Source organism: Melanostigma gelatinosum (genome assembly GCF_949748355.1).
Source record: "Melanostigma gelatinosum genome assembly, chromosome: 8".
In the NCBI taxonomy this organism is placed as follows: domain Eukaryota; kingdom Metazoa; phylum Chordata; class Actinopteri; order Perciformes; family Zoarcidae; genus Melanostigma; species Melanostigma gelatinosum.
In genome coordinates, this window is record NC_136641.1 from 18,452,568 (window position 1) to 18,476,641 (window position 24,074).

Genomic DNA, 24,074 nt, shown 5'->3' on the forward strand with positions numbered 1-24,074 from the left:
CCGACCAATTGATTTACAAAAGTGAAAATATCTTTCCTTGGTTTTGTTGAGCATAATGCAGGATAAGAAAGCCAAAGAGCTCGTTTTCTGCAATAATCCAATGGGAAAAGTCCCATTGGCTTCTTGTCTCGGGACCCAGTGCGACGCTAACTTCCGAGGTTGGACTGATTTCTGAATTTGCAGTCTTCAGACACTAAAAGAACTGTACCGACCAGTCCGGTCCTGTAACCGCCAGTCAGTGGTGTGAAATGAGAAGCTTTGAGAAGAGGAAGCAGAAGGCCCTGCAGGACACAGTTGAGCCTCTGTGGTCAAACAGCTCAGAGTGCTCTTTCCAAAGCATGGCGTGCGTCACAGTTTCTGATGGGCCGTTAGTGCCTCTGGTCAAATGAATGGATCAGTGCAGATGTTCTTGTTTGTTAAAATGAAGTAAGCGGTTTGGTGGTTGTGCTCAACACTTGCATCATCTTTAAACACATGCACAGAAAAGACACCAGACAAAACCACCAATCTTATTCCCACGCAAGAAATATTCCCATGTCGAGCAGAAATATTCCTCAAAAAGTTGTGGTGTCTTAAAGTGTGGGAGGCCCGTTGTCTGTTGTGCCTGATAGTGATATAGGAGAATGAGTGGACTGTCAAGGCACAGGATGTGGTCGAAAAATGTGACGGAAATCCACCATAAAGATAAGAGATTAAAGAGAACACAACGGTTGAATAAAGACAGCATGCATGTGATTATCTCCATGTTCGTCTGTCCCTGTGTGTGTTTAACAAAGAGAGAGAACAGGTAATGTGCCGTTAAAGGAGAAAGCACGACACCAGGCTGGACACCTGCCTCGAGAGACAACAGGTGAGAATTAACATATTCAGGGTCAAAATATATGGACAATAATAATCTTTTACTTTTACCAGCGTGACTTGAGTGAATCAGTACACTAACGCTCATAATCAGTATCTAAGGTAAAGATTCTGCATTTTGTTTCCCAGCAGCAGCAGTGAGCTGATACGTTAACGGTCATATTGTCTCTTTGTGGCTTTTACAGCCTTCTTTGTTGACACTGCTGCTCATAATTTCCACCCAGCAGCTCGTTATGGACATCTCAGTCACCTCTTATTTAAGAGCTGGACAGCTTTGTATTTTATCAACCACCCTAGATACAGTCCATAAAAAGTTTTCCAGTCGCTGCAAGATCCAAAAACACATTTCAACACGCATGGTGCTTGATTAATAAGATTCAATAAGATGTAAAAAATAGCTGCTGACATATAAAAGAATATCTTAAAGGTTCTGAAAACATGTTTTGAGGAGCGATGAGGTCCAACATGAGCAATTTTCTTCCAAAGTCTTTTGGTTATTGTACATTAAAGATTTTTCATGTGTGCGTTGTTTTTTGCTGGTTGAAAGTGAGGCCCTTAATTGGGAAAAAAGGGATGTATTGACATATTTCCAGTTACAGTTCAATGTGTGAATCAATATCTGATGGCAGTTGTGTGGTTTGTTTGCAACTGTTGCAAGGTGCTATCAATAAAATCTGATCAAACAAACACCCACACAGTCCTGATGAAGCAGATAAGATGAGTATTTGAGTGTAACTGAGGAGGTTTTTAACTGGTTTTTACAGTTACTACTGTTTGAACAGTGTCCAAAACTGTAGTAACACTTAAGTTTAAAGGACTTAACAGCAGGTTACCTCCCGGTCCTGACCAAGCATCAGTATGCAACATGGAAGGTCTAATAGAAGATGTTGCATAATGAGTTGCATTATGGGAATTGTAGGATAATGTTTTGGACTAAAATCCAGGGTGTCTCAGCCTCTGATGCATCATTGGACTATTATTTTGACTATTATTTTGTTAGTTTTCATTTTGAAGGTGGGGGGGAGTCACTGCAGACCTACAGGGTCAACAAAAGTTTACAGTTACTGGAGCAACACTTTTTATTCAGCATATCTCTTCATGTGGCTATCTCCAGTTACAAAGTAAGACCTTAAATGACTTCCCCCCCGACACATACACATACACTGACGTAACCTCACACACACACACACACACTACCGGTATATGTATTTCCTGTTCAAGCGAGTGACAGGTGTGAATGTCTCTGTCAGTGAATAGTCTGTGCTTTTATTTCCATGTGCTGCTCATATGTCAGACAATCATGACCATTTAGCTTGAAGGCTAACACAGCAAACACAACAGCAGCATGTGGCAAGTATCAGTGTATATTTAGGGGTGAATGAATGAATGACTCATTTGTAGGCTTAGTAGTCGTAGATGTCTTAATACAATACACATGTGACTGTGTTTTATTTAAACTCTGCATATCTATCTCTCTCTTTTATGTCCTGCTTCTAAAAGCTCCAGTAATACATTAGATCAGGAACAAAATCTGGATTAAATTTACCGTAATCATTTTCAAGGTATTTGTCTGTGATTTGAGATATTTTACTCAAGTTGTGAAACATGTAGGCTACACAGTGGATGTAGGCTACATATGGTGTACGATACACCTCAGTTATTAAACGGGTTTTTGTTTTATGTTGACACAAAGTCAGATAAGGAACCACCTGCCAACGTTCAGTCACTTCCAGTCTGATCCTCTCTCTCTCTCTCTCTCTCTCTCTATCTCTCTCTCTCTCTCTCTCTCTCTCTCTCACACACACACACATACATACACACACACACACACACACACACACAGAAAAGGAGATTTAAAAACAAGAACATTCATTAAAACATTAAAAAACAGTGTAAGAACTAAAATGCAGTCGGAAAATGCAGAAATGCAGGAAATTGATTAATATATGAATTGAACGTGGTTCAATTAAAGGCAGCAGCAAACAGAAAAGTCTTCAATCTTGATTTAAATGAGCTGAGGGTCTCAGCAGACCTGCAGCTTTCTGGGACTTTGTTCCAGATATGTGGAGCAGAAAAACTGAACGCTGCTTCTCCATGTTTAGTTCTGACTCTGGGAACAGAAAGTAGACCGGTCCCAGACGACCTGAGGGGTCGGGATGGTTCATAAGGTAGCAGCAGATCAGAGATGTATTTTGGCCCTAAACCATTCAGTGCTTTGTAAACCAACAGCAGGATTTTAGCTTACTTAGCTAACTTACTTAGCTAAACTATGTAGAAAAATCTGCAAATGTCTTTCTTTCACTACTAAGGGCAGTTCCTTGTAGTTATAAAGAGACTTTTTCCAAATTATTTAAAATAATTAACGGGGGAAATCAAATTAGTAATATCTGTAATATGAAATACTAAAATGTTTTTGGCGTGAAACTACTGTTATTATATATATATTGCTATATTAGTCCCACTGACCAACCACGTTGTTTCTGAACCACCGCTTCTGGGTCAAGGAATGACATGCTGTTATATAAAACCTCTGACAGTTGTGAGTGTGAGGAAGAAAGAGAAAGTCCTCAAATACAATGGCAGGAAGTGTCATGGGGTTATATATTTAAACAGTGTGGCTTCAGTTTAAAACCTTTTCCCAGAAATTGAAACAGCGAAATATTTTTTAAAAAGGCATCACTTCTTTGACTGAAATAAAGCTCTAAAACTATAGATGTGTGTAACAACGTGCAGACCAGTAGATATGCACGCGTGGTTTGACAGAAAGAGGAAGACGGTATAACTTCTTCCTGTCTCCAAAGACAGGAAGTGGTGCAGATCACCCTGTTCTGAATGTTTGTTGTTTTTCCAGGGTATGTTGAGCAATTACAACCACCACATCCACACTGATGAAACAGTACAGCCAACAAGCGAGTACAGCATATTGTCGTCATCTCCCACCATGTCAGAGCAAATGAAAACAGCATGAAATCTCATGCTGCAGAGCAGTGAGTGTCTGGGCTGAAGGAATGCCGTACGCAGGGGTGTTTTGTCCAAGAGGAGAGAGGATGTTGACTCACCGGGGTTTTTTTTTTTTCAAAAACAAGCTCCAGGAAAACAGAGAGGATGGAGCCCAGAGATACTGTACCATGTTCCCAGAAAACACAATGATGATATTAAGCTGAAATTCACTTTTGTTTTTTTGATGATGGCCCACAAAAACAGCCTCTTCCGTCATTCATAGCATCTGAAATTGATACACGGTGTGGTCTGAACTGACTTTGAGTATCTTATATATATAGTGAGTCGGCTCATGGTATACAGAGTTGCTTTTATCTGACGCAGTTCAAAATATTCTCACTTGTTGCCCACACTCTCTCCACCTCAAAGGCCTCTTACTTACTCTCAATCCAAGAAGGTAGAAGTGACTCATCTGTGGTGATGATGAGCCACACATACACACTTCATATTGAACTCAAAGAAGCGTTGAGGGGGATAGTGACACGCGAATGACGACTATGAAAGACGAGAGTCCGCAAGTTGTGATATCACCTTGCTTAAACGACTCGAACTGATCAACTTTTGTTTTAGCCGTACAGGGGAAAGGAGGAACCTCGTGCGTCTGTCTTGTCACTGTGTGGTTTGTCGGCTGCTGCTTCTTCTTCTTTTTCTTTCTCCATTTGGTTTTAGATCACATGATTACTAGAATACATCCCACAGCATGTTACTGTGCTTTGTTTTTCCAATCATTTTAGAGCTACGGTTGTGTCAGTGTTACATTCCTCACTCTTTTGCGTCCAATCTTTAACACCTATAGACCTGTCATTTTCACATGACTCTCTGTTTCCTCCTTTGGTGTCTTCGGTTAAGTGTGAGAGCAGTTTGTTGGGCTAAATTCAGCACCAAAGTGATTGTACTGTGCATGCCGATGAGACCGGGGAATTATTCATTGTGATTTGAAAAGAGACCAAACATAAGCACATTGGGGCAAAGCTATTCTCCGTTTCCATCTGAATGGCAGCTGTGGCTGCAACAGCTGACATTTCTCTTCCACCCTCTACAACGTTTCTTCAATCCCTGTCTAGTACTGACAAGCGAGGCTTTGTATTGTTTGGGGATTTCACTTTGCATCAGTGCAATCAACCCCGGTGCAAACACAAACTCTTTATAAAGTACCCTTGCTTACTTTTAAACAATTGGCTCCTGACCTTGAACAGGTCCAGGAAACTTTGAGACAATAACACTGCTATTTCATCCATGGACTGGATCTGGAAAAAACAAGAGGAAACTCATTGAAGATGAAAAAGGGGCCTAAGTCAGCCGAGAGTCAGTATGTGTGAGTCACTGATGGCTACTGTCCCAGGCCTGGAGAGGAATCAAAACAAAAGCACCAGCAGCCCGCCGCGGCGGCCGCGCGGGCCTGTGAGGAGATACGGAGTTCCTGGAGGTGTTGGCCGTGCTGCATACTAGCTTTCTGGCTTAACCAAGTCATTTTGGGCCTCACGTAATGCTTCCTGAGTGTTTTCCTATAACTGGAATAATTTACCCTCTTTGTGTATTTTTTGGTTTCTCCCAGGAGTTTACTGCTTAATCTGATGGTAGTTTGTGATTCTTAGGATCTTGTGAAATGATCTTTTTGTTGTTGTTTGTGTTTTATTAGGATCAGACACGTGAGTGGAGTGAGGCTTCAGCGGCGAGTATAGGCCACGTGCACCTCCCTCTGTCCCATAACAGTGTGTGGTTGTTTAAAATTTTTTGCACTTTTCTTAATTTTAAACTTTCTTCCTCTGTGTATGTGCAAGGCATGGGCACGTGTGTGGTGAGTTAACTGTTTTTTACAGAGTACTCTTCCCCCACATAGTCAGTGGCTATTTATTCATTTTTACTTCCATTGTACCGTTAGAAGAGTATCTTATGAGCAGATCTATTTAAACTATTACTATTTGAATAAGTCAAAATGATGTGCTTGTTTAAATTTGCATATTTTTTTATGAGTAAGGATTGCACTCTTAGCAGATACTACTTTCTCCTGTTTTTTGACTGCCAACTGTATAACTGGGCTTGCTGGGTTGTAGTTGTTTCTATTTACCATGAAGTTAAAGGGCCATTGTGATCCAAAGTTACTAGCAAATTAGGCCTCGGAGGACTACTTGTACTTACTGTCTTTCTCACTCCAATTACTGTCCTCCAGTGACATGGACAGGTTGGCCCCTGAGAATGAACCCAGTGCTGGACTGTCCAGCAGCCCAGCGTGTGTGTGTGTGTGTGTGTGTGTGTGTGTGTGTGTGTGTGTGTGTGTGTGTGTGTGTGTGTGTGTGTGTGTGTGTGTGTGTGTGTGTGTGTGTGTGTGTGTGTGTGTGTGTGTGTGGGCAGTCAATGAGAGAGGAATGTGAGAGTGGGAAGGCTCAAAGGGGGACATTCTTGTGACCTGCAAACGGATGACAGAAAAGATGTTGTCCACCCGGGCGACGTCGACAAGCATGAAGACAGTGCTCATTATTCAAACTGCGCTGTGATTAAATGCCTCTGATGACAGCACAGCCAAGCCTTGCGTCATTTTCGCTTCATGTAATCTGGAAGGAAAGTTATTGTTCAGCACTGACGGCTACTGTGGAGAGTTTGTCTTGAGTTTGTGGATTTAGTTCAGTATGTAGATGGTCCATTGATTAGTTTCTCACATTAGTATTTATGATGAGTTTACATCCATTATTTTAAACAACTTCCTTTCAATTCAGTGGATCTGAACTAATTAACTAAACTAGTATTACTTAATATATTGCTAAAATTGGTTGTTTTTTTTTACATCTGCTGAATATCCAGCCAATTGTTTCTTTATAAAACAAGTTTGAGCAGCGTTTGTTTGTCCAGTATATTCAATCGTGTCAGGATGCTGCCCTCCAGTGGTTAATCAGTTCACAAACTGTTTTCTGTGCTAAGTGTTCATTGAGGATGTGCTAAAAAGACGAGTGTCCAATACAGAATATGTTTTGTAATAGGCGTAAAAGGTACATTCTAATGTCAAGATATTTCATATTTATTTTTATTTTACTGTTCAGCATCATTCAAGATGATTTATGTAAATTGTCAACTTTTCCCAATTTGTGTCTGAGGAGGTAGGTTCGGTAATTTTTCACTTCCTGAACAATACTCCATATACTGCATTTGTTTGTTTTTTTGTTTGGAGGATCGGCCATTTTTGCAGGAGAAATCTTGACTTGCTATAGTAGGAAAATCATTGGTATTACTTATAACATTAGCAACGTCCTCGTTATATTTGTATGTGTGACAGTGACAGAAACTGAAGCAGCTAAATGGGATTCAGCCATTATTAATCTGTGTCAAAACGTCTTTATGAAAAAGATGTATCAGTCATGTCCACTTGTATTGTCTACAGTGCTCACATCAATGTGAAAACCAACATTTTACCCATTTCATTTTAAAATCAAATACCTTTTCAGGTTTTTACAGGTGAAACAATTATAAACTGTCAGGAGACTCATGGCCAGCAACATTGACACCAGTGAATCTCCCAAACATTCAGCTGAATTTCAACCCTGACCTAAAAGTCAATGTTAATGTAATGAGCATGCTGTCACACAGACAGGTTTTAGTGGCTCTTAATTGTGACTTCTGTAAGAGTTTGTAGAAACCAGAATAACAGAATTAATGTAAATGTCTGCACGGACAAGAACCGATGTATTCTAGTCAATGGTGGAATGTAAAGTACATTAATCAATTATTTTACCCAATATACAATTTTGAGAGACTATACTGGAGTATTTTTATTTCATGCTGCTTTCTATTTCTACCCCACTACACTAGTGGTGTCACTAGTGAGCCACCTTCACTTCTCCAGCCCCATGCATCGTACGTTGTTGTCGTTCCTCTCATTAATCATTCCGCATCCCCTCAGATTTATCTTGTGACCCTTCGGATGGGACACGATTATATTTTTTGGAACCTTGGAATAACCTACCAAACTGACACTGTAGTGTATATAAACCAGTAAACTAGCTACAACAGTCAAATTGACCTTTTGTATGCTACAAATGCATCAATATCAACAATGTAATATACCATATCAGTCACAGATACTGTAAATGGGAGGAGAAAGAGAGACATCAAAGGTCCCAAAGCTGGAATCAAACCTGGGACACTGCGATAATGTGGATTGTTAACACTTGACTATGTAGGTGGTCCTACTGCATCTAATTCCAAGTGGGATTTCTTGTTAGATCAGCTATATTTTTGCAACAAGTGTGTCAACAAGACCATGAACTATATTAACCTGGAGGACAGGGGTCAAGTAAGTTTGGCCCTGGGACAATTTTTTTCCAAGCCATTAGATGACAAGCCAGAACATAATACAACTGGAAATTGTGACAGTTTCAGAGTTTCTTGTTATAACTGCTTAGTCAACTGCTCCCCCGTGGGGTTATGTTGTGTAGGACAGTCAGAAACAACAACAATTGTGTGCCGATGTCTTCGTTTTGTGCGGCATTAAAGAATACAACAGTCGTGACATATTCTGGCGTTCCTTGTCTCTTTGATTGTCTCAGTCCAAAAGTCAGACAGTCAAAGCTTTATTTGAAAACCGTAACATAAGCTTGGAATGTAAAAATAAATGATATTTGGTACCTAGTGGCTTGGTGCATTTAGGAGCCACGTTGTTTGTGTATTGGATAATCACAGTGGAGGTAAAACTAAACATTTGTATAAGTGTATATTTAAAAAGCCATGGCAACATATATGGTCACACAATATTAGGCGATTTAATATGCCATTAATTAATCTATTTATTTATTCATTCTAAACATTTCCCAATGGACAATTTGACTGTTGATAGTTTCATCTACCGATTATCAAACTAATCTGGCGGGCCAGATATTTTTGGGCGGCCAGTTTTGCTGGAGAGAGTCAGACGTGAATGTCATGCTCCACCAGATGGAGCATGAAGAGCATGTGAAACTGACCCCCTTGGTGCAAACGTCAGCAAAGGTTTAGAACTCTGAAGTGGCAACAGACAGTAAGGATAAGATGTAATTTGCTCCTGTACTGAAGTAATACATTGTCTCACAGTACACTGTTATAGCTTGTTACAGCTGATTAAAACATAGTAATGGATATTATATATAACAAAGAGTTAAACAAAAGGAGAGTAAAGGCTATGAAGAGGAAACATGGAGGAGAAGCCTAGACCATCATTTATAGGATCTGTATGTCGAATATATTTCACATGTGACTGATCCTCTTTTCATTTGACACTGGTAAGTGAAACCTGACAGTCGTGACTTCAACGTCATAGAACATGAGAGTGACGGAAAACTGCCTGGTATGTTTGGTCAAAAAAAGAGGAAGAGTCTCAAGGAGGCCTCGTCATGTTTTCGTTGTTGGTGCAGCAGCTTCTTCAAATATGTGAATTTTATGGTCTGTTTTTTGCAACATATTCCATATTGTGGTACAGAAGGAGACAGGGATTATCCCGAACAATACTTGCTCAGTTTCTCTTACGTTTCTCTTATGTTTCACAAAATAATCATTTTTGTTTTATGATGTTTCTCTCTTGTAGTTGCTAGGCTTTTCGTCTATAGTGCCATAAATTGAAAGCTGTCTAAGATACATCACAGCAATGATACGCTGTCACAGATATAATTTAGTCAATTGTCTCCTTTGGGGAAATACAAAAGAGAGAAACAAGAAAAGTGCGCATCTTCACCAGGTGTGTCTGCAACGACCACTGCTGGAATCAGATACGCTCTCATTTGATTCTATGCAGCTGTCTGCCCCGGCTCCTTTATTGACTCATGTGAGTTATTCTTTGTTAATTTGTGAGTTTACTTTGTTAATTCATCAGACTTTAAAAAAAGCAAACCAGTGGGTGACTTCGCAGTAACTATGCCCACTTCTTTTATACAATCTATGGATTAGCCTCGGAGAGACAGACAGATGCACACATGCAGACTCACTCACTCACGCACACACATGACCAATCTCATTACCTCCTGGTGGAGCTAATCGAATGATCAGCGGAGAAATATAACTAATGCAGATGCTTCCACACAGGACACAAGTGGCCATGAAAAACATGAAAACGATGAATGACGGTGGATTATATTTAATCAATTCACCTTCATTCATCATTAACACCTATTGGAGATTTTAGAATAATGTGTTGGACAGCTCTCTCCTCACAATTATCATCGAAACACCAAACTTTTCCTTTTAGTGCCACCATGAGGACCCTTTGGTGCCTTTTCTGTTCCCAGGACATTATATGCAAAACATGCATGAAAAGTATCTGTATAATACATTATATTATAAAGCAAAGTATCCTGCACATTGTCCTAATTGCAATTTGAAGATACATCATGTAAAACCTTATAAGGATTAATAGGATTTTCACCCTTCTCATCTCTAACACTACACGTCACCATTACTCATGATTAGAATCCTTCAGAAATCTTTTTTTATATTATTGTGTCACACTATTTCCAACTTATCCATAAAATAAATGTTCTCATCATAAATCTATTACCCAGGTTTTCATTTAGTCCTGTTACCCTGAAAGATTACTCCCCTTTAAAAATGTGGGTCATTCAACAAGTCACATGATCAGCAGGAAGCAGCATTAGTTTCCTGTGGGCCAATGGAAGACCAGAGTAAGTTCTCTCACTCTATTTTCTGTATTTTTAATCATATCGTAAGCATGACTGAGAATGTAATCTCATCATAGAGTCCTGCAACCCAAATTATTATCTCATGCCAATGTCATTGTGTAAATTAAATTGGCGAAATATTTGAAATACCTTCAAAATACACCGCTTATTCGAGTAGTCTTCACTAAAACTTTTTAAGTATTTATCAAGGCTTTTGCATTGCATTGCATCACATCATGCAGGTGTTTCCATATTTCTAGGACACTCAACAACGTATAAGAACAACTGATTATTAGATCAAGTGCACATGTAAATAAAACATGCAGGGGAATAAATACAGATTCACACACGTACACAACTTCATATCATGTTGCAAGGCTCCAAAAAATCTAGCCAATAAAAAACATCTGTGACTGCTCATTGAGACGGCAGTGTGCACCACGGCATGTTTGAACACGATCGCCTCATGCTGGAGTTCCCGATGGAGATGCTGATATTTTAGGTTCAGAATGTGAGCTACATCAGACACCAATCTATCTGCAAGTCCCAAAACAGACTTATGGATGGAGTGGTGTTGCTTTATAATGTCCTGCGAGGCTTGGTTTTCATTATCGTTTTATATATTTAAGATAAGGTCATTTTCATTGCACGATTTCGCATTGCACTCTGGAGGAGCAACAGGTAGTGGGTTGAGCTCTGGCTATGCACATGTGATAATACACAACAAGTACAGTGGGTGTGTGCATGTGTGGGAGAACAGTTGCACATAGAGGCCACATTTATTGCACGTCACAGAACGTTGAAACGCTCACGTCAGCCTTTACTCAAACACAGACAGACCAACAACGGACCAACAACTGTTACTGTAGTGACAACTCTGAAAGTTTCATATGAATCTGCTTCCAAAGGATGTTGAAGTCAAAAAATGTGCCCTGTGTCTAACCAAGATGAGATAATCAGTTTCTGTGCAGCAGGGAGGCTCAGCCACTGCTGGCATGACATCACAGGAAAAAAAAAAAAAACTATGCGATGGTTATTAGATTCCACTGCAGTCCATTAGACTACTGCCAACGGCTCACGAGCCAAAAATGTGTACCATCCAAGAGTTCGGTGACGAAGCTAATGGCAGCCACACACCTTTTGATCTTTTTGCAGCTATGAGTGTGAACAGACGTCAAGAACGAGGATCCCAGTGCGACAGACAACTGAGTCCCTTCATTAAAATATTCACCATTTCTTTAACAATTTTTATTTGATGTGTGTGTGGCCTGCATTCTCTGTTGCACCTGATTGTGAAAAGCTTTCCTCCCTCTATAGACACAATTATAGGGACACCAAATTACTATCTTTGGAACATGGCTTTAGTACATTGCTGGATTAACTTGTTTCTGCTCCTTTTAACCCCTTGTTCTCCCCACTCCCTGTACAATTTGTACAGTTGTCTTATGCAAGAGTAGGTCTATACTACCTACTACATGAATTAACATAGCAAAATGCAAAACCGAAAACAACCAACTTTTGACAACTGAAAGAGACCTTCACAGCAGGACCCACCATGTCATAGGATATTGTGCTTTTTGCATATTTCCAAATGCATTCCACACCCCTTGACTTCTCAAACCCTGGGGCAGGTAACTACTTTACGCAGCTTCTATAGCATATGCAGGTCATTTTGTCATCTATACACACCAGATAAGCAGCTTATGCCAGATAAACTAAAAATTATATCTATCTTTCTTTTTTTTTTGTTATCAGCAAGACGAAAGTATCATACAACAAGATACACCGATGCAAACTGGCTGTGTGTCAACTTACTCATGCACAAAATAGTTATATTCCGTTTTATTGAGTTGTTTAGCTGTGTCTTTCTCTCCGCTGTTTGTGTGTGTGTGTGTGTGTGTGTGTGTGTGTGTGTGTGTGTGTGTGTGTGTGTGTGTGTGTGTGTGTGTGTGTGTGTGTGCGTGTGTGTTTCGGGAGGACAATGCTGCGGTTCTTCGGCATACCCGCGTCAACGGAATCCCGTAGTGCGTCATCAAACGTCTATTCTCTCGAACGCGCGCTGTGATTGGCCGGGGGCTGGAAATCTCCCCGCCCACCGCCCAGCCATGTATGGAAATCTCCCGGACGTCATGGGTACAATAACTCGGATAGTATAAATGTGTTGCGGAGGGACTTGCTCCTCAGCTGGGAAACACTGAAGATGACTGACGGCTGTTTGTGGATTACAGACAGTTCAAAACACTTGTAGACGAGCCCAACAGGTATGAAATATGAATGACTTTTTTATAATACATTATACGTGAATGCGAAAACTTTTTATATGCGTTACAAGTGACACCTGGGCATTAAAATGAGTTTATCGAAGAGAAAGTAGCCGCCCCTTCCCCATTTTTTTCAGTAAAAAGCAAAGTGAAGTATTTACAGCTCCTGCATGTCTCAGTGTTACACCCATTTGTCACAGCCCGGCTCAAAGGCTGTACAACTGGGTATGCAAGGAACTGACTGATTTTTCAATTGAAAAAAAGCTTTGCACAAATATATTGGATTAGTTTATGCCAATATTTAGCACATCCCTACACACAACTACAGTTCTTTATTTTAAAACGTATATTGTGCCGTTTTTTTTAACAATATAATATTTTATTGTGAATTGTTCTTAACTTTTGCAGTATTTGCTTGTTATTTTTTCACACTATGTTTATTGTTATGGACCAAAACACCAAGGCAAATTCAATGTATGTGATAACTTCTTGGCATTAAACCTGATTCAGTTTCAAATTAGACTCAACTTTATTGTCATTGCACACAGTACTGAGACAACAAAATGCAGTACAGCATCTAAACAGAAGCGCAAAAGCAGTAAAGTGCAGAGTGATATTTAGAATAAAAAAGTAAGAACAACTACGGTATAAACAGTAGGGGTATATATGAATGTGTTAAGATATACAGTATGAACAGTGTGCAATGAATATGCTGTTCGCAGTGGGCGCAGTGTTGAGTGTTGTTTGGCTGAGCAGTTTCAGAACGCTGCAGGCAGAAATACCAGAGGCGAAGCAATCAGCTCGTTGCAAACGGGCACGTTTTGAGCGGGTGCTGCACTTGTGTATTAAATACCAGCACATGAATACTGTACACAGAGAGGGAGAGTCATTTTTGCACCATTGGATCCCTTACCGGGCTACCATGGATTGAGTGTTAAAGATAAAGTTAAAAATCTCCAATCTGTTTGGTGCTAATATTTTTGATTACGTCTTTTTCAGTCTTGCAGCTATGACTTGCATACACCCCCAGCATGGATCTCAGCTCTATGAGAACAGCCTTGGCAGCTCGGAGCTTCAGAGCACAGACTTTATCTCCAAACTGGCTGTGAATATGATCAGCCCACGGGACCGCCTCTCTGCTCCATCCCTGCCAAGCATCAACTCCCTGGTGGACACTCACAGTGGCAACTTTGATGCATATTCATGTCAGTTCACTGCAGCCCCTGCACTAGTCCCCCCATCGTCTGGCCAGGAGACCCCCCTCAAGCTGGATGACCTCCAGGTTTACGGCTGCTACCCTGGAGCGTTCACGCTGAGTTACTTGGATGAGGCTGTGTCCCCCGGTGGGTCCGATTATTTTGGCAGCCCTGCATCGACATTGTCTCCTTCAACCCCCCGGTTCCAGAGTCAGCATGCGTCCAACTGGGATTCGGCCTTCGGGCCATACTCACCCGGTTCAGGATACTGGGCGGCAGAGGACACCTCAGTGCCACAAGAGCCCACTTTCTTCCCTTTTGGTTCTGTGGAGGACATGTCTCATTTGGGTCCAACACACTTACAAGAGCAGGATCCTTTCACTTTGACCCACCCTCGACCATCAGCACTGACCTTCCCCACCTTGGCGATGGAGCAAGCACGCATTCTCGATGGTACTGACCAGCTGGATGGGAGCTTATCACCCAAATTGCAAAGTCCCAGTGGGAATGAGGGCTGCTGTGCTGTGTGTGGGGACAACGCCTCCTGTCAGCACTATGGGGTTCGCACCTGTGAGGGATGCAAAGGGTTCTTCAAGGTAATAAGATCTGACTTGTCCATGCATGCAATTACCCTATTCCTATACAAAGATGATTGCATGTATTGTGTCAGTCTTTGGGGCAGGTTTAAGAGTCATTTTTATTTCACAGCGTACAGTACAAAAAAATTCCAAGTATGTTTGCCTCGCCAACAAAGACTGTCCCGTAGACAAGAGGAGGCGGAATCGATGCCAGTTCTGCCGTTTCCAAAAATGTCTAGTTGTGGGCATGGTGAAGGAAGGTGAGTTCAGTACAAACCCAGATGAATGGCGTGGAATTAGGATGGTGAAGATGAACTGAAAATAACTGTTGATGTCATTGATTTTTCAGTTGTGAGAACGGACAGCCTGAAAGGGCGAAGAGGTCGGCTGCCTTCAAAGCCTAAAGCGGTCCAGGATGTGACGACCACGGTGTCTCCAGTGAGCATGATTGCTTCACTTGTGAGGGCCCACATTGACTCAAACCCAGTCATTGGCAAACTGGATTACTCCAAGGTAAAAAAACAAACAATAAACAACAAACAAAATCCCTCTTATTTATGCTTTGGGAATATTTGATTACGCACTTAGGCATCTGTTTTAACTTCTCTGCTGTCTCCAATTTCAGTTTGGTGAGACCGAAATCAGTCCGAACCAGAAAGTTGACGCAAGTGACGTCAAACAGTTTTACGACTTACTCTCATCCTCCATGGAGACCATAAGGAAGTGGGCGAAGAGCATCCCAGGTTACTCTGAGTTCTGCTCAGAAGACCAGGAACTGCTGCTGGAATCTGCGTTTGTCGAACTCTTCATCTTGCGTCTTGCTTATCGGTGAGTGCAGCCCCCTAAAGAAAATGTCATCATGTTTATGATACAGCTTACGTGTCATTTTCCTGATGGATATAATCAATAACCTGCGTTGCCTTTTCTTTTTAAAGTTCCAATCCTGAAATGAACATGCTGATCTTCTGCAATGGGGCCGTGCTTCACAAGACGCAGTGCGTCCAAGGCTTTGGTGACTGGATTGACTCCATCTTGGAGTTTTCTCAAAGTCTCCATCGTATGAAGCTAGACGTTTCCTCCTGCTCCTGTCTCACAGCCCTGGTCATAATCACTGGTAAGATCTTCAGTCATCCTTTCACACTATTTAACACATCTGCCTTTAGAAATATAGGTATCAGGCTTCAACCCACTTTTGTTTCTTCAAATTTAAAGTTATTCAGTTATTTTTAACCAACAAGGACAACAGTTTGAACAAGGTTTCATTGGTGCAGACAATACAAGGATGTTGCACAACACAGGATTGACGCGACAGGTGTATATGACAGAATGTAACACGACCTCATGTACTCTATAGTGCAGACGAGAAGCAATATATCACAGCACACTAAACATAAACACAATGCAGGTTTACATGTAAAGCCGAGGAATTGTTCCAATGCAGCAGCATTAACACTTCTGACAACACCAGTCTGTGTCCGCTTCAGCAATGTAAATAAAATATAATATATAATAAAATATTGGATTAAAACGTGATCAATTCTACTGATGTGTCACTCTCGCATTTCAAAGTGTTTGAAAACAATGACTCAAACCTGTATCTTGTTTTCTTCTGCAGACCGACATGGTCTCAAGGAGCCAAAACGTGTGGAGGACTTGCAGAACCAGCTCATCGCTTGCCTAAAAGATCACCTCTCTGGCTGCGGCTCCGACTCGTTGCGGCCAAATTATATGTCCAGACTTCTCGGGAAGCTTCCTGAGCTCAGGACTCTGTGCACTCAAGGCTACCAGCGTATATTTTACCTTAAATTAGAAGATCTTGTTCCCCCGCCGCAGATTGTGGACAAAATCTTCATGGATGCGCTTCCGTTTTGAGTGTGAGATGGGAGAGCAGTTCATATGAGAGCCAAAGAGAACAGACTGAGGATCCTGAAGAAGAAGAATCCTAAGGGACTATGCAGCTCTTGAGGAAAAGGCCTACATACGAGTTATAAAGCAAAATAGTTATAAAACTTGCAGAAGCAACATGTACGAGGAGCCGTCCCAAAATGCTCTTCCTTGTTTGTTTTTCCAGGAAATTGTGTACTCTGTAGACGGGCTGCATGGACCAAAAGGTGACTGTTTACATACAACAAGGTGCCCTACAAAAGGAAGATGATTGCACTTTATAAGCAGTTACAAATTGAAGACATATCTGCACCATCATTATAAGGATGTAAGCGCAATAATCTTGTTTTTTTAATAACAATCTTTCGACTGTAAATTGCACATAACATATCCGACAAAGCATCGTGATGTCTTCAGCTCAACGATTAAAAAAGGTTATTATATTTCAGTTTAGCGCTAGGATGTTTTCAATTATTTCACAGAACCACTCAAATGCACTTCTCAGCCTCAGAGTCCCTCAGAGCTCCAGTTTGCTTCATAGCTAATGCCACCATATGATTTGGTGATAATACAGTAGGTTAAACCTACAGAATCATTCAGTAGTATCATTCATGTATCATGAATTGACATTGTGCAGCTATACTCTGTATTGTCTTATACACTGGATTTATGTAGATTATTTTGAATCTGTTTTAAACCTGTTTAAACACCTGCTGGTGTTGTTGCCACATTAACTGTATTCTGCAGTTTGGGCAAAATGAAATTTGTTTAGGTTTATTTTTACATACTAAGAGATTATATTTTACTGCAACTAAACATGAAATAAAATTGAAGACTGCATATTCCAACTGCTTTTGTCATTTTTACTATTTGTCCCTACTTGCACTTGCACAAAATATTACTTACTTAATAATAAATAAGTCAGTCTCCTGTTTATTCTTCCATTGTGTGTGTCCATTGTGCGTTGCTGTGCCAGCAGCTTGTAAGCCTTAGTGAATTATAAATTCTTTAGTTGGCAACACAACAGTTGCTGAAAAAATGTACCCCCCTTCACCTCCCTCCTAGTTATGTGCTGGTCTTTATTTAGAGTCTGGTTGAATTCCCAGTCCGGTCTCAAGTGACTCAGACGACTTCATCATTGTATAGTGCAACACTCTCACAAGTGTGTGTGTGTGTGTGTGTGTGTGTGTGTTAAAACATGAATGTAAATCTTGTACTGCTTGAAGTAAATGTTGTTACAAGACAATAGGAGATCACATAAATGCACCAGTTAATAGCATGTGGGCCTCTATGATCTACTATAATGGTCCAAAACAGGCAACGTCCCAACACCTGCCTTGAGTTACTAACCCAGTGTCCGTTAGCTTTTAGTGCCTACAGCCATTTTGCTACGACAGTGAGGCTAAGATAGCTTACATTGTGAATCTGTTGGAGGGAGCCGCACTTAGCTTACACAATGCCCTCTATCAGCGAGGTTTCCCCACAGTGTGACACCACCACAAATGTGAGGGAAAGAATATGTGTGCACTAGCAACAGAGGGTTTAATAAAGCCTTTCAAGCTTAAACCTGTGGCGTACTATCCCCAACCCAACATCCAGTGATTTTGATTCCTTTTTGGAGATTTATTGCATTGCTTTTTCCTGGTTTATATTTTTGCATTTTGAAGGGAGGACACCTTTTTTGGTTGGATTAAAATGGTCACATTAAGGAAGACTGTTTTTTTTGAGTTGGACAAATGTTGGATTAACCCAGTGGACATTCCTTCAATCAGGTTCCTTGGGCTGTTATACGGGCGTGGTTGTTTTCTTAATAAATCACGTCTAAGCTAACAATTAAGTTTCCTCTTAGTGCTTTCCTTGGGTAGGGTCAGGGGGGATTTAAAGGAAACTCAAATTATTTTCAGTTCCTCTCTTAACCAGGTCTTCCTCCTCGAGGCCCTTGAACTTAACTTGTAAGTATTGTTTTAATGGCCCTGTCATGAGAATGAGAAGAGGTTACAGTGTTGACATTATTCCAAAACTGTCTATGAATTGTGTTCTAGAGATATCTACTGAAATGAGCATGTTAACCGTGGTAGCAATAGCAAATTGCCGATACTATACGGAGGCTGCTGTAGTGTTTTTTTTCCTTAGGTATTTTACCCCGTCTGCTACGGTCTGATTGTTCAATTGTTTCTCAAGCACAACACCAGATCTATGTGAATAACTGAAAAATACTCAAATGTGGGCAGCAATTCAGAGGACTGGAGACAGACTGCAGCTCAATAAGAAAGTATATATCTTTCGGGTCACTTGCACTTTGATGCATTTGTCTGATTGTAGATTACTTAAAAGGCATCAAGAAGAACACATTTTGTGGTGTAACTTTAACTTCAGAATCAGTCACTCAGCACATATCCAGCTTCAGTTGCTGTCACATTGCAATGCCCACTATATGTATGACATTACATGTGGGTTTATCAATATGCTTCAGATGTCATATCAAATACAGAGAACAGTCTTTGCTGTTGGATTGAGAGGTAATTTACAGCGTCGTTCTCTGAAATAGCTGGTCTCATGTTTCTCTTGAGTTACAGGATCTGAAATGTTTCTTCTGGTGTAATGAAACTTAATATACAAGTTGGAGGCCTTGATAACGTTGTAAATGTTGGACTTATGCAACAAGAGCAGTTCAAGCCAGCATCACTCTGATTACAGAACATACTTCACGTGGGTGATGGTACGCTGATAGCGATAAGGTGAGTAGGGCAGCTCTCTCATGATCTACCCATCATGCCTCAGTGGAAACTGGGGCGAGAGCAACTTGACTGCAGCTTGTGTGAGTGGAGTATGAAAAAAAGTGATAATAGAGGAGCAGGCTTCAGACAGCGTTACAAGATTATAGGCCAGTTCCGAGACCAGATTGTTCACTCCATACTGTGACTCTTGTGTCCAGGAGAATATGACAATGTCACATTAATGAAAGAAGATCGACAGAGAGGCTTATTATAACATTTTGTTGATTGTAAATGTGAACCTTACGCTGGTGCTAGAGAAAAGTCAGGGGATCATCAAAGTCAGTAGGATTCATCCTCTGAGGAACATGAAGGTCTGTAGAAACTGTCATGGATATCGGATAGTTGAGATATTTCAGTCTGGACCAAATTGGTGCACCGACTGCACAATATACTCTTTGCAGGAGAAGAGAAACTGTAGACAAATAGTGTTTTCTTAAGCCACCCTAATTATGCCATAATTAGACATGTATTTTAATCACGCCACTTAAATAGGAGAGGTGAAGAAGTTTCTTTTGTGACTGTATACTTGTTGTCTTTGCTCAACTGGATTGGGCGGTGTCTTGTACTGGACACTCAGTTTGGAGCAAGATCTACTGAGGCTATTTAATTTAATTTTATGCTGCTGGTTTATAGAGTTTATATATGGATTCGGCATGACACTTCTAGCCAAGATTTAATAATGATTTGTTACTAATCTATTACTGATCTTGTTACTGATATTTTAGAGGAACAATATTATGATATTTGACAAACACCAACATTTTCATCATAGATTAGACTGGTATTTAATTGTATGTTTATACGCATAATATGGACATTGCCAGCATTGAAAAGTTGAGTTACGTTTTGAAATAGGCTACAGAGTATTTCCATTTTATGCTACTTTACTACATTTCAAAGGCAAATATTGTACTTTTTACTTTTCAGATTAAGTTGTCATACAAAACATAAGATCAGCTGATAACGTATGATTTATTGTTACATTTTAAACTATCCAACAGTATACCTCGCAGTAAAAAATTGCACCCCATGTACAATCCAGTAATGTGATAATATAACACTGACAGCGGGCATTCTGCATGAGTATTTTTACTTTCAAAACTAACTTTATATTGTGTTGCTCATACTTCAGTGCTTTGACTTAATTTTAAATGCAGGATTGTAACATGTTGTGGCTATTATTGTTGTGTGTTTATGTTGCCTTGTTTCTTTAATATGTTGTTTTAAAGACCCTTTATTGTAAATCAGAAAAGCATCTTCCACAATAGATTCTCAGGAGGAAATCTCAGAGACAAACACCCACTGCATTTCGAAATCGGAGAACATCTGAAGAGGTATTTATATATCTGTCTTCGTGCAGATTTTTTTAGAAACGGATTGGATCGCATTTATGTAATGTAACATCAGCTCCTCCTCGCTTACTAACTTTGGTTCAGTTGGGAATATATGACATGTAAGCCTCGTCAGTGACAAGTTCAAGAGTTCAGAACTAACACTAGCTTCTACATATCTCTCAGACAGGTAGTAACAGATATACAGTACGTCTAAGAGAAGGCAGTGCTTCCATGATAGACACATGGGTCCTGTGCAGACAGAGGTCCTGCATGTACTCTACTCTGAGGAGTCGTACTCATCCTTACAGATAGTGACAGGGCAGCACAGAAGCCCATCTGAACACTTCTAATAATAGCCACGACTAAAATAGATAGTTGTCACATGAAATCAATAATGCCACTTAGATATGACAGAGTTCTCTGGCTGGCCGGCCTTGATTATCCTGACACTCGTCACACTGAGGTCACTCAGCTCTCACCTGGAGACATTTTCTCAAGATCAACATTAATGTCACCTGCCCACTGGTGGAAGGAAACCAGTCACACATACTGTATTCAAGTACAAATTTGAGGTACTTGAACTTTACTTGTCTTTCATGAAACTTTCTACTCCTGCTCTACTACATTTCAGGGGGAGATATTTTTTCTTCACTACATTAATCTGAAAGCGTTACTTTATAAATGAAGATTTTCACATACAAAACATGAATATCTTACTATGAATTACCCAACAGCACAAAGTACAGTTGAAATAATTAAATAGTTATTTGGCAATTACTTAGTTTTTCATGCAAAAACATGTCATGGTTCCAAGTTAAATAATTTGTTGCTTTTCCTGTGAATTACTGCAATCATTTGAATTAATTTGTAATGTCAGGTTTGGACTGTTTTCGGTAAAAACAAAGCATTGTGAAGGCGTCAACAAACATAAGCAGAGCAATACATAATTAATAAAATCATTAGTTAACAGTTAAAAACAATAGCCCAACCTCAAACAACTACAAAGGTAAAATGTTTCCTTTACATTAATACATAAATGATAATCTAAAAAATAATAGTAACAGCCACAGGGAACATTTTTATTTTTAATAATTTAAGTACATTTTCCTGATGCGTTACAATGCAGTATTATTACTTTTACTTAAAGAATCTGAATACTGCTGCACCTGCTGAATATTGTACTTCATGCATGAAAAGTGTCTTTATTAAAATAGTTTCACAACCAGAGGAGCTTCTTGAATCAAGAGGAATTGCATCAAATCAAAAGAATGAAGTTTCAAAGGAAAGTAGTAAGATAGTGATGTCAGTGCTTTGCTAGTATTGCCATCCAGTGGTCATGTGATGACAGTGTTTACTGTTAAATATTGTTGCCACTGAGGCCCAATAGAATGCATCTTCCTCAATAATTGCTAAACTGAGAAGATTTCCAAACTGTGCACATGCAATTGATTTGATCAAACATTTTCATCATTAACCACACAAAATGATTTGAAATAAACACCTTTAATATAAAAAGCATATGACATTCAACCAGTGACATTTGTTACTGCAACAGCAGGGAAGGTTAGACAATACAGAAAAAAAAAGGAGGCATTAGTTTTGAAGCATGCACAAACACACCATCACTAAACTCTGCAATTAGGGTACTTGCCACATCAGGGCACTAAAATTAGATAAAATCAGATAACAAATGGACAATACAGTCAATACAAAGGAGCAGCATGTAGCATTTAGGGAGATCTATTGGCTGAAGGTTTCAGTTGGTTGCCATCTGTAACCTCACCACTAGATGCCTCAAGTCCTACCTTAAAAAAATAAAAAATAAATAAAAGTTGTGGGCAAAAACTTGCTAAGAACAAACGTTAGAGGAACTACATATAATAGGCGTAACATTAAGCTTTAAATTGGATACCATGTACATTATAGCTTACACCTTAGACCATGGGAGGGTATTGGGAGGTCTAACATTTTGCTCCAGTCTGCAGAGAAACGAGACAGAACAGTTAAAAGTACAAATAAAATATGCACAAACAGGTGCTAAAAGCTGAAGCAGACCACTTACGTTGGATTCAGGGTTGTGGTTTCACCCCACACAAATGGAACAGCATTATCATCAGCCTCTGCAAGACAAAACTCTCAGTTACCTTAACAGACTAAATCAATGTGTTCAAAGTCTGGTTCAGAGTATGCAAGCAGAGAAAAACAATACTGCTTTAAGATACTGTGTATTGAATATTTCTAACTCAAGCACTGATTGTTACTTTAATTAAAAGCATAGAAATACACTTTCTTGCTGATAGTTAAATAAGGAGATAAATACCACTCATGTCTAATTATGAAGAAGGCAACAGTTAGCTGAGCATAAAGACTGGAAACAAATAGCCTGACTCTCTCTTGAGACAATCCACCTACCAGCACTGTCAAAGCTCACCAATTAACACATTATATCATGTTTGTTCAATCACAAGAAAACAACAAGTTGTGGTTAATAATTATACCTTTGTCCCAATCCTCAGACATGTCCTCGTTTACCCAAGTACTGACTGGGACCTGCCATTGAGAATGCCCATTGGCGCTTCCCTCTGTAAACACAACATAATCCCACTCAGGTACACTGTAAGCACACGTTGACTCTGCAGGGTAAAGAAGAGCCAATAAAGTGGTTGTGTTACCATCTTCAGTGTTCACGGATATCCTGTCCTCACAGGTTTCAATGTGGCGTGTCAGCTCATGCTTGTGGACCAGGTGGCGAGCATTAAACGGACAGGTTTTCAGCTTACTGGCCAACTTCGGATGATTCTATGAGAGAAAAGAAAAGGAGATTTACAGTTTTCAACCATACATGATACACACATCCTTGCATGTCAATTTACAATATTTTCCATACTTGCTGGTGTTAGCGGTGAACAAGCACTCAACTCACCTTTCTGCACTTCATAAGATGGTATGGGAAGCGGCAGGCCCGGATGAGGTGGGTCTTGTCAAACGGGCACTGCTGAATTCTGTCAGGGTCACATTTTCTCTTTTCCTCTTTAAAGTCAGAGAAGAACAAATGAATACATTTCACCCTTTAATATTTACAAAAACAAAAGACAGCAACTGAAGATGTTGAAAAGGTATTAAATAGTCTTGAATATTACCGGTTTCCTTGTCCAACTGTGCTCTCTCGCCAGCTGCAGTGTTGCATGGAGAGATAGTGGTTCCATACCTGATCGTGTTTGCCATCTCTAGCTGTGATGTACTGAAGACCAACTGGCTAAAGGCAAAGATGCAGAATTAAAAAAAACACACAACGTAGACAAAATGGGCACCTGGAAGCGTGCAACCAAGATGCAACCAAGATGACACAAAAACTTGGCTAGTAACGTTTGCTAGCAAAAATGTGGCAAGACTCCTCTTAAAAGTAGCCAATAAAACAAATAAGACGCAATGACATTTCTAAAAAAGTAACATTTCAGTTCTTAACATATGTTATGAATACAGTCTGTTGATAAATGTAATTTCTACGAATAACAATCTCATAAAGACCTTTGTTTCCAGCCTGCTTCTCT

General features: G+C 40.0%; 2 protein-coding genes across 2 annotated transcripts; one reads left to right on the forward strand and one right to left on the reverse strand.

The window, feature by feature from the left end:
• Positions 1-12,665: 12,665 nt before the first annotated feature.
• On the forward strand, positions 12,666-17,254 carry nr4a1 (nuclear receptor subfamily 4, group A, member 1). The gene is made up of 7 exons (XM_079274016.1): positions 12,666-12,754; positions 13,754-14,546; positions 14,659-14,788; positions 14,878-15,041; positions 15,154-15,356; positions 15,464-15,642; positions 16,144-17,254. The coding sequence occupies exons 2-7, from the start codon at positions 13,764-13,766 to the stop codon at positions 16,398-16,400; spliced, it is 1,716 nt and encodes a 571-aa protein (XP_079130142.1). The 5' UTR covers positions 12,666-12,754; positions 13,754-13,763; the 3' UTR covers positions 16,401-17,254.
• Positions 17,255-22,450: 5,196 nt separating this feature from the next.
• On the reverse strand, positions 22,451-23,748 carry gtsf1 (gametocyte specific factor 1; the record flags this gene model as incomplete). The annotated part of the gene is made up of 6 exons (XM_079273136.1): positions 22,451-22,502; positions 22,586-22,643; positions 23,022-23,105; positions 23,196-23,322; positions 23,447-23,553; positions 23,664-23,748. 6 exons carry the CDS (start codon positions 23,746-23,748, stop codon positions 22,451-22,453), a joined length of 513 nt encoding a protein of 170 aa, XP_079129262.1.
• Positions 23,749-24,074: the final 326 nt, after the last annotated feature.